Source organism: Rhyacophila brunnea, unplaced genomic scaffold (assembly GCF_057557595.1).
Source record: "Rhyacophila brunnea isolate RB1 unplaced genomic scaffold, BYU_Rbru_1.0 scaffold_16, whole genome shotgun sequence".
NCBI lineage: Eukaryota > Metazoa > Arthropoda > Insecta > Trichoptera > Rhyacophilidae > Rhyacophila > Rhyacophila brunnea.
The window spans coordinates 2,659,959-2,671,530 of record NW_028232816.1 but is presented as its reverse complement, the minus strand read 5'-3'; the positions used below and the strand labels follow the sequence as shown (position 1 = coordinate 2,671,530).

The 11,572-nt window shown below is 36.2% G+C and overlaps 1 protein-coding gene across 2 annotated transcripts; it reads right to left on the bottom strand.

Annotated features, from left to right (window-relative positions):
- Positions 1 to 454: 454 nt before the first annotated feature.
- On the bottom strand, positions 455 to 10,050 carry Phax (phosphorylated adaptor for RNA export). 2 transcript variants are annotated; one of them, XR_015070203.1, is made up of 7 exons: positions 9,854 to 10,050; positions 8,009 to 8,290; positions 6,216 to 6,576; positions 5,713 to 5,804; positions 4,434 to 4,620; positions 1,831 to 2,588; positions 455 to 583 (listed from the first exon to the last, which is right to left on the bottom strand). XR_015070203.1 is itself a non-coding variant. In XM_085943558.1 (6 exons), the coding sequence occupies exons 1-6, from the start codon at positions 9,914 to 9,916 to the stop codon at positions 2,227 to 2,229; spliced, it is 1,347 nt and encodes a 448-aa protein (XP_085799684.1). In that variant the 5' UTR covers positions 9,917 to 10,050; the 3' UTR covers positions 1,617 to 2,226. The 2 variants fall into 2 exon arrangements, 1 of the variants encoding a protein (XP_085799684.1); XM_085943558.1 differs by lacking the exon at positions 455 to 583 and having other exon boundaries at positions 1,617 to 2,588.
- Positions 10,051 to 11,572: the final 1,522 nt, after the last annotated feature.

The window sequence follows — 11,572 nt, the reverse complement described above, 5'->3', positions numbered from 1 at the left end:
CACAGAGGCCGTATCTGCATTTTAGGCAAGTGGGAGATCTGAGCTTTCATATTATTTTACTTTTCCTGCTAATACTGGGGAACTTTTTATTTATTTTATTTGCCTATAATAGTTAATTTTGGTTTAAGATTTGTTTACATACCTTGAAAATTTGATTTATGTTATTATTGTTATTATTATTATGTATTGATATTAGCCATATATATGTCAGATACGGCTAATATGCCTTAGTAAATGATAGTTACAACCAAATCGCTTAGTATTTATCGAGTTTATTTCTCAAACTCCGTAGATACGGCTATTAAAACCCTTGATTTCTCCGTAACTATAGCAGTTACGGCTTGGATTTATTCACCGATCTTATACAAAAACTCTGCAGAATCCAAATATCTAAAAACATGAAAATACCTAAATACGTCAGTTACGGCCTCTGTGCTTAGTACGGCAGAGTAGCTTTCACCGGGAGACAAACTCTCTTTCAATGTCTGGAAGGCACTGAACTGACGAGAGTAGGGGATCCGAGATGCAAGATGTCAATCGCTGTGATTGCTTTAGCCTCAATTGCATTGAGCTTCTTTACGAGCTGTTTATTGGCGAATTTACAATCTGCCTGTAAAGTCGCCCAGTGTAATCATCGAATAACCTAATAAGCAGGTTGTAAACACTCTACCGAGAAAAGTTGAAAGCGGGTCAACTTTACACGCTACACGCCGGCGTGTGGGCCTACTGCGTCTGCACAGTACCAACCTCCCGGTAAAAAAACGAACTACGTTCCGTCAAAATAGTCGCTGGCTTGTGGCTTCTCAGCGAATGGAAAGTTTTGTGTGTAATCATCAAATCGCAGTAGCTGAATCGACCGCTTTTAAATTCGCCAATAAACAGCTCGTAAAGAAGCTCAATGTAATTGAGGCTTTACTGCATATTTTGCAGCTGTAAGATTTTTAACAAATCGTTTCACAAATTGGAAAGGAAGAGCGGAACCTCAATTATACAAATTAATTTTAAATCACGGTAGTCCGGAAAATTAACACAACTCACAAAATTCTTTTAAGTTCCGGAATAACCTCTTTTTCATAACATTCTTTGAAAAATTCACGATTCATCCATTTCTTCAAGTCGCTCCTACGAAACCGATCAACATAATGAAATTCGAATAATCAAGGTTCTGTCTGTTCAATATACCAACACAAACTTATATCCTCACAGAAGTCTATTCCGTCTAATACATTCCGTGCTAAGAACACGCCAGGCATGTGGCCATTAGATACTTATACATTCACTGCTGACCAGTTAATTACCACATATAATTATCATGCTAATTGCTACACTCCAGGCGTGTCTTTAGCATTGACCGAGTTGTGATAATTAACTGGTGAATGAGTTAAACTCGTAAATCCCATTTTGGTTGTTGTGCAAAATTCTTGCACCAATAACAAATCTATTCATTTAAAAAATGAATCACCTCGTAATTCGTGTGCATATTGAAAAAATTTGCAAATCATTTTTAAATTACCAGGAACTGTAGATGTTTTACCTAGTTTCTTTTTTTTGAAATTTCAAAAAATTGGATGGTTTTTACTCTTAATAAAAAATATTTTGAATTTATAGTAATATATTTAATATTATATATATAAGTTTAGAATTATGCTGACATTAAATTTATTTCTGAGATCTTTTTCTTGGTGTCCCGTCTCCTACGGGAGATTAACTTACTTGGGCAAGTTTCTGTTTGATCACATGATCCCAACGGGTCAGGCGAATGGCTTACAACCATTCCTCATAAGTCTTTTCATAATAATAACAACCTCCATGGATGCCCATATGCTTTGCTTATTGATAGAAAACACTAATTTAGCTTTTATTTACATTTTGTATCTATTCTGTTGTTTTCAACATTGCGCCAGATTCGGAGATCTAAAGACGACTTTTTTTCTATCTGTACATCTGTACTCTTCCATTGTGCTTATAAGATGGAAACTATATTTTAAAAACACCGATTGGTTTTTAAGCTTCTGTTTGTGTTGATATACTAAACAAGCACGTACCAATTGATTTTCATCAAGTAATGTAAATGCGACATCACACTTGACATAGCTTATTAACACTTTATATTATTCAAAAGGCGCAAATGTCGAAGCCGACTATTCGCTCCGCAATCGTACAAGAGACGGGCAATCACAAAACGGCCGCGGCTCTCAAGCGACGGCATCAAACATTCTTTGATTCTCAAAAGAGATCCATATCGTCACCGCCGCATCCAATATCGATGTAGTCTTCGTCGTAGCTCGTGGAGAGGTTGGCCCGAGGGTCCAGAGGAATGTGCGAAGACTTGGAAGCGTCCAGGGAGGGAATGGCGTTGCTCGAAGGGTGCAGATGGATGTCGTTGTGGGCGGGGCGGTGCGCATTAAAATGGTTGGTGTCCACGTCGCTGCTGCACTCGCGGCAGTCGGTCTCGGGAGACGGGGGCGGATTGCTAACATGGTGGGATTCCGCATCGTGGTCCTCTGCGTCCGCCTGAACAGCAGAGCTCGCACTCGCTCCCTGCGCCCACTGCTCTGCCCTCGTACGGAGCACAGGTAATACGCTATCTGAAATACCATTTAAATCTAATAAAACAATGAAATTACACGAAATAACAGATTCTCACTCAATCTGGTCTGATGATGAATTAGAAAAATTTCACTTTCAATCTGTTTGGATACTGGCGTAAAATAGAAAAGTTTCTATTCTTGCGAAACCTGCCTCAAATAAGTCAATGAATGCCTGCGAAAGCATTACCTTGGACCACAACACTGTCATATTAACATTTATCTCCTTAATTGTCATTATTTGAACAGACAAAAATTATACGAAACATATATTATAATATACCATCGGCTTGCTGCAAAAAATCACATACTAACCAGTCATATATACCAAAGTTCATATCACTAATCAGTCTTTCAGTATGAGAAATCAGATTCATAAAAATAAGTATGTAGGTGACTGAATTTTAGAAATAAAACCAACTTCGAACGGACTGTATAATTTGAACCTTGAACATGCTGCACGGATGCAATTTCTTCTACTGGGCAGCAATTAGGCAATGTGAATGTGATTATTGGTACAGTTACTATCACATCAATCAACTGCATTACATAAAACCTATTGCATCACTTTTTCTCACTCAAATCAGACCATTTCAAAATGTTGATACATGTAGAATAATCACCTAATTACTCAAATTACTGTCATATACGTAAATATTTGTTTTATTTCGGTGGCAGACCACTACGTCATGATTTATTTAGTTTAATCACGGCATTACTATCTCTGTTGGTCGATTTCTGAATTTAGTGATATTTCGCAGCAAGCCGGTAATGTCGTAAATAACATTATCAATAATTTGTTTATTTATCCAAACACAATATCTCCAATACGTAGTTTGTGGTGACATTGAAATAATAAATTTCATGACTGAGCCACTGACCTTACCGAAAGATATATTTTTGTTCATTTAATTTTTAACACTAGCAACACAAGCTTCGAGATGATCCAATTGGTATCCTAATCATTGAGTATAAGACGACTTGCCATATTACTATTAGATTCTTCCTGTATCAAAAAAATATTATTACGTTCACCTGCCGCCATTGGCAACATCACGCTTATCACAGGCTGGCAGCGGTGAATATTTTTACAATAGGTGACAGCAACATTCATGGCGAGGTACTTCCTATTTTCTTGCAAACGATTTTTCCATCCGGTAATGTTGAGTCAAGTTACACATTGATGGTTACAGCGTCGAAAGACTGTCGTGCGAGGGAGCTTATAATTTATTTGATTTTTGGGCTACATCATATTTCTATCCTCGACATTTCGGGCTGGCTGCAGAAACTTGTCAAGAGATAATGTAGTAAAGTGTACTGCAATTCTATGCTGGGCAAACATCAGACAGGGTCAAATTACTCACAGATTCTCTCGATGATCGTCTGCCACGATCATTCACTTAATTGTCAGCGCTGATCACCACCAATCATGAAATGTCACAGGGTCATTAACTGGCAATTCATAATTTTTGCTAACGACTAAATCGAAGATCTGTGATAGTTGAGTCGACGATTACCGATAGCACACGGTAATTGTGTACCTAACTATCACCGATCTTTGATTAAGTCATGAGTAAAAAATAGGAATTATTATATTTTGACCACGACTACAGTGAACGATCCAAAGTGACATTTCATGATCAAGGGTATGATCGTGACATTACAATGCATGTGAAAATTTTCCAGTGTAATTGACCTATAGGAAATTCATCTATCAAAAAGATTTTTTCTATTGGTTATATATTTCTCACAAGTGTTTACAAATTATGTATGTTTATGTAGTAAGTCAATGCGGAGTTGAATATTGGCTTGTTTATTATTGCCTAATAGATGGTGATTACCAACCTGCTAAGGTTTGTTTGAGTTGCTCCACCTTCTGATTCCTGTGTTTGGCCTGCGCTTTCTTCTTTTGCCTATTTGTTTCTTGTTTGTCTTCTAGAAAGATTTCCTTGAGCATTTCCTGCGTTACGTGGTCGTCCCGCTTTAATAGGAAAATAAACACGCCGCCTGGAGTTCTTCTCCGCATGCCATTCTGAAATTTATTATTAAATTAATCAAATATTCGTTAATGAATGTAAAAATTTGGACTATAAATGCATAGGAGCCATATTATACGTTATTTCTGTGATGACATTTGAAATTATTTAGTGAGCACGTGAAGCATGAAAAAAAGGCACTTGTAGCTAATCGAATGAATGGATCAGTGGTCCTTTTTTTGCTTTAATTTTATACATTTAGGCTCCATCTCTATAAGAGGTTTTCAACATCTTTGAACTTCGTCTACTATGTCTGGTACTATTTTAGTCTCCGAAATCTTCTGAAAATCAAGGCGTCTAGATAACTAAAATAACCCTCCTACGCTTGGTATTGATATATAAATCAGAATGCTGGGATACTTAGCAAACAGAATGAGAGAAAAGAAGAAAATCCTTGTTAAATAAAATGGTATTTGGAGGTTGAGATAAAATAAGGGAGCAACAATATTCACTTTGTCGAGGTGAAACAATTTCATTTAAAATCGCAAATACTACGTTGAACCAGAACATAGAATGCCAAAGGAGTTACCAGCAAGGTGAGTTATGAACACATCTGAGGGCAAAGGAAAACCTGAACGATTGAGACTGTGATGGCAGGAGATTTGAAGATACTGGATCATCCGAGATAGACCGAAGGATGGTGTAAATATGTAGACTTTTTTTCTTATTCAAGTGAAGGATATCATCAATACATTGGCACATTCTTGTCTAACTCTTCATTCTATCTTTTTCTTTCGACCATATCCGATCCTAATAGAATCATATGGGCCTCCACAGAGTGGAGAAAACAAAAAAAAAATCTTTTCATTCTATAGCTCGACTGAATTGTGTGTAGTAGCATCCGCTACAAGGACCCCCACAGTGGAGGATATCCTGACATGTACCACTGATCTGTGTTGTAAGTTATTTATCCGACCCATTGGGTCCAAGCAGTGGATCCTAGTAGACATATTGATTGAAAAAACAACATGAGAGTATAAACTATCCACAAGATTCGAATCTATGACTTACCATCTTTAAACTCAAATATTTATCGAATGTAAATAAGCAAAAGGCTAAAAATACAATAGAAGTAAAATTCCACTCACCATAATCATCATTCCACCGTCTTCTTCAATTCGTTTTGTTTCATTGAATATGTCTATGGCTTTTTGTTTTCCCACGTTGGCAACGATCCGCACTGTAAAAACAATGAAAGCACGATTCATTAGTTATCATGCGACATTGATCGCGAAATAATTATCACTGAATGCGAATATTCTGAGAGATCTACAAGTTCAACTTCAAGATATCGGACATTCAATATCAACTTCGAATGAAAATCAGCTCAATTAAAATATATTTGAATTGGGAATGGATTTCAATATCTAACATTTATCATTATTACCTTTAATAATATATTATGTATGTCTTAATTTATCAGTAACGTTTGCATAAAATGCAAATGTGTATGAGAGTGAGACAGGAATAAGACGTATTATACGGGGTAAAGAGAAAAAAGTGAGCACTGAGTGTGAGCCTCACTCAGTCCAACTGTTATATATAATATATATATATATAATTATTGATTTAACTATTTATTATTACTTACTCATAAGATTGTGTTTTTCCTCCTGTAGTTTTTCAGCTATATCCTTGGCTACGTCCTCATCTGAACTGGCTACAGTGATAACAAGTTCTCCGATATTCCTAGTCTCCCCCCGTTCATTATCGCTGTCGTAACTGCTCCTCCGTCCCAGCCGGAGTTTTACGTTTCCCCGGTCCTTGTGGTTACGTTTATTGTTGGCGCGCTGAGAAGAGAAGTTTCCATCCACCTCGTTGTTCTCCCGATAACCAAAAGGTGTCGACTCGCCGTTTAATCTGTACAGGATTGTGTGGTCGTATGATTCCACACCGTAGCTTTTATTTCTAGCTACATCGCAGCTGATTAGATCGTCCGCTAAGGTGTCTTCCTATAATGAACAATACAAATTTACATTAGCTCAGCGCTTCTCTACACAACGTACACGCAAATCATAAAAAAAAACCAACAGAAAAGCAATTTTTAAGGATGCGAGCGACAGTGATGTTTGCAACAGATGAATCCGCAAAGTGAAACTAATTTAAACGTTAGCCATTGTGTCGTTTGTTTCAGTTTCTCTTTCATATATTTTAAGTCAATAAATGTCATAAGGGTTGAGAATTGTTTTTAATTAATGCTAGCCCAACTGTACACCAAGGTGGTACTTTACCAACCTAACGAAAGCACGAAGATAATAAATTTATTGTACTAGTTATTTAAGCAGTCAACTATAACCAAAGTTATAGAAAACACACCTTATGACTGAATGAAATCATTGATGGCAGTTTAGCTCGACAATATATTACTGTTTGAAGCAATGGCGAAGGGTAAAGGTAGGCTGTTAGAGCGAAACCACACGGCGCTGCGTACGTGTTGAGTCGCGAGACCGCTGTATTCCGACTGCGAGCAGAAGTGAGAACGCACCGCTGTTGTGTACTCACACTCGCAGTCGAAATACAGCAGTCTCGCGACACAGCGCGTATGTAGCGTCCATGTGGTTTCGCTCTTAATAGCCGACATAAATAGTGCACATTAAACTTTATCAGTCAAACGTATTTGTTCTCATTAAACTAAGACTACAATGTGTTGATAGTGTTTATTAGTTTTTATAATTTAATTAAACCTGCCTAATCCAAGCCATAGGAGATGATAGTCAAAAATATTCAATTAACCTTATTTATAGATAGAAGAATATTTTTTATCGATAAGGGTTTGGTTTAGGCAGCTAAATGAATTAAAAAAAAACTAACCAACACCATCTGTAATTTATATTGTATTCTTAATTCAATGAAAACAAAGTGTGACTGAAAAAGTGTGCACTATTTTTTGTCGGATCACCCATAAGTACCTAAACTATTATGGTTTGATGAGGCAGGGTTTAATTGAATTTTAAAAACTAATCAGCACCATCTGCAAATTGTATTCTTAGTTCAATGAAAACAAATAAGTTTAGTGTGCACTATTTATGTTGCACCCACGGAGTGTCGCAGCTTAAGCGTTGGACTATAAAGCCGTGGATCCCAGGTTCGAATCCAGGGTCTGGCAAGTACACATATTGTTTTTCAATTTGTGTGTGTCAGGGTATGGACCTAATAGGTTGAGCGAGTGGCTGACATCCATTTCTCGTAAAAAATCAAAATCTGTCAATACAAGCCTTCACTCTGTGGAAGCCCATATGATCCTATCAGGATGTTGAATCTTAACAGCCTACCTCTCCACCCCTATCTAATGTATAGAATAATATACCACCACATTATTTTCATCTGTTGGACACAGAAAATACATTGAATTTATGGGATATCTAGTTTAAAATGCATTCTAACCTGAACAGTCTTACACCATATATCATATTTGTTCTTCTTGACTGTATCTACGTTGTTTTCTGGTTTCCGCTGCCTTTTAATTTTAATTTTGGGTTTTTTAACCCTGGCATGGACGTTGTCACTGTCGGAGTCCGCCTCACTCGATGAGTCTTGATCACTTTCATCCGAATGATCATCTTGTATGTTCATACTCATTATGGAAGCGGGGTTGATGTGCGGTACAAAGTTGTCCGGCCGTACCAACGGGGTATAATGCACGTCTCCAACATCAGATCCTGAGAGCTAAAAAGATTTAAAAAAAAAAAAAAAAAATAATATTATAGTCTATGAAATTTTGAATGTGTAGGGAGTTTTGTTCCATTTTTAAATATAAATATTTATAGATGACCAAGTGTTGAACAGTAACAAGTCAAAAATTCGACATTTCGCGATATCGGTATCAAAATACAAAATGAGCGCTTGTCGGTTTTGTACAGAAACAATTCGAAAAAAATAATTTAGATACCATGAGAGACAAAAAACCCATATGAAATTTTACAAACTTTCAAACAAAACCAGTTTTGTACAGATCCATTTCGAATTGTTTCCATTTAAAACTGGTGATTGACCATACGTTTCAATTTAGAATAGATAAATTCTGACATGTATCCTTTAGAAACTTCTCAAATCTTGTGTATTGAAAATATTAGAAATATTAAAACATGATTATCTCAAAACTACGTTTTTTGAGTTGTTACTGTTTATTACTGGGTTATTGAATAGTTTTTTTAACTGTGTGACGATACTGGAGCTGTCATAATTCAGATTGTGGCTTTTCCTGAATCGTAACAAATGTGAGCTGTTTTTTATTTACTGGGAATAGCCTCAATGAATAAGGGGTAAAATCATTAGACCACTTGACCATTCATTTAATAGATTGGTCACACTGTATTAGGTGAATTCACAAGCAAATAATTATTGTAGAAGATACAATGACATTATTAATGGACGACGCACTCAATACAGTAGCTAGCAAGTAAATTCGCGCATTCGCATGTATAGGTAGACGTCACGCAATTCCATTATGCGATATCACGCATCGGGAATTTATAGCAATATGACCTTTATTGTAATGGCGTTAGAGCATCGTTTCTAATGTCAATGTTCATTTGAGCGAACGCGTTCGAACCGAACCATCCGGCAGACCCAACAAAAAGCATCTGGAATTTATAGCAATATCACCTTTATTGTAATGGCGTTAGAACAGATTATGCCATTCGGCAGACCCGACAATAAAGTGAGTGTCATTTTTTTTCCCAGATGATTCGTCCATATTAATGTCATTGAGAAGATATGTTAAAAAAAAAATGGCATCATATAGCAAATACATATAAAAAATCGTAAGAGTGCCAAACACTATCATATCTCGAACACACCTTAGTCACTTAGTGCAAAGCGAATAGGGCTTATTAAAAAAAACCCCCCAATTATTGAGTATTGGTCAAGAAATATGATGTGCCCCTGGATGTTAAAACTGCAGTGTCTGTTTGAAATTGAAAATTTTAAACAGACATATCAGGAATAAAAATATTCCACTTTCAATGAAGTGCAACGACTGAACTTTTAGTTTATTAATTTAAAATGGGCCATGGTTTTTAATGCGTTAACTTTTTAGTGACACTTTCATCATTGACGTGACATCTCTCGGCGTATCAAATAAAGGAATACTTTTATAAAGGCGGGTAAACGATAATTTGTGCATAAATGTGTACGAATTAAATAAATTGATATTGTTAATTGAATAAACTCAATATCTAGGGAAATATCTGTCAATCAGCTTTATTCGACTTAACCTAAAATACTTACTTCTCCATCTTCCAAGTCATTCGCTACGTCCAGTATAGTCTCTTCCTCCATGGTGGACGTCATAGTGCAGCTTGAGAAAAACAAGGTTCACCAAGAAAACGAAGATGTTTAGCGACTAAAGCTGCCGATAACGCTAGAAAACGACGAAATTACGGACAATGGTTTTCGTTCCATCTAGACACGAAATAAATAAATGTACTTTTTCTCTTCCAAAATGTTCCCACACACAAAAAAATGTCGTTCGCAATCATTTCGCAATGAAATTACACCCCAACGGTCAGTGTAGTATTGGATAAATTAAATACTGATCGACAAATAGGTAGAATTATTTTAATTTAACACTATAATATTTATTTCATAAAATATTTCGATGATTTATGACTATAAAATAATATTGACCAATAACCAATGGATACATGAACCGCTTTCTCCTTTACCAATGTTACCACTCTAGAGAATTTTAAAACGAAATGTTTTGCGAAAATAAATTCTTTCAGAACTACACTTACATAGGTAGGTAAGTTTTATAAAAAAATCCCCATCTGAAATATTGTGTATTATTAAACAAAAATAATTCTCGTTCACTTGTATGGACTTTACAAGCAATAAGTATTTTATTTTACAAGAAATTAATACAAACACAAGGCAGGAGAATATCACAAACACCCACTGCCAATACCTGGTTTTTTCTCTACCATCTACTAGGTACGTCTCCGATCCTTTGTTCATAATGTGATATGACGAATATTATGAATTGTCTTTCAAAGTTCTACAGACGGTCCCAGTCGCAACCGTCCATAAATAAATGACCGCACGTTCTCGGTTGACCTGCACTAAAGTGTGAGTGATTTCTATTCTGATTTATTTTTATTATGGTCAAGCCGAGATGAGATCCTTTCGCTCGTTGCAAGATGTTATAAACACCTCAGACATTTTCCTGCATATAAAATAGTCATAGTGCCAACCGGTCCAACATACGAAAATCTTCCCTTCCAACCGACATAGCGTCGCTATAGATTTGTTTCCCGAATAGACCAAATGTCAATTTTACAGGAGACGAAAAACAAATTTCATTGTCGTATATTTTAATATCAGTAGATGTATCAATCATTCTTTCTATACTGTATGATTGCAACATTATCTAAGAATAGATTCCAAGAATAATATACTGGTATAAATCATTAAATGCACAGAAAATGCGTTTTATTTACAAGTACTCACTGTGGATATTCGGTAAATTTTTAGCGCTCTCTCAGAATAATGGATATTCGGGACAAAATATGGACGTTCGGGATTTAAGACCGTAGCGTATTGCTGCACGGCCCACAGATTACTGAGTGGTCAAAAAGTACGCGCCTCAAATGTTATATTTATTTCCACGATAATTGTTAATAATTACCTCTACTATTTAAATACTTAATGATCGTAATTACCCAAGTTCGTATGTAATAATAACATGCGGTAATCGCTTTTTCGGTTTTTTTTCGGATTAAGTAATAAAATAGTTTTTAAGTAATTAACTATTTTTTTATTGAACGAATAATTCACAAGATTTAAGAATGTACCATTCTAATAATTGAACATACTATCACCGGCCTTCTGCGCGCTCTGAAGCGGAGATGGCAGGCCGTGATAACGTCAAGGTCAAAGCGGGGGTGGGGGACAGAAACGCACGGGGTATTTGGTCAAGGCTGGTTTATTTCATCGTTTTGCAGGGTA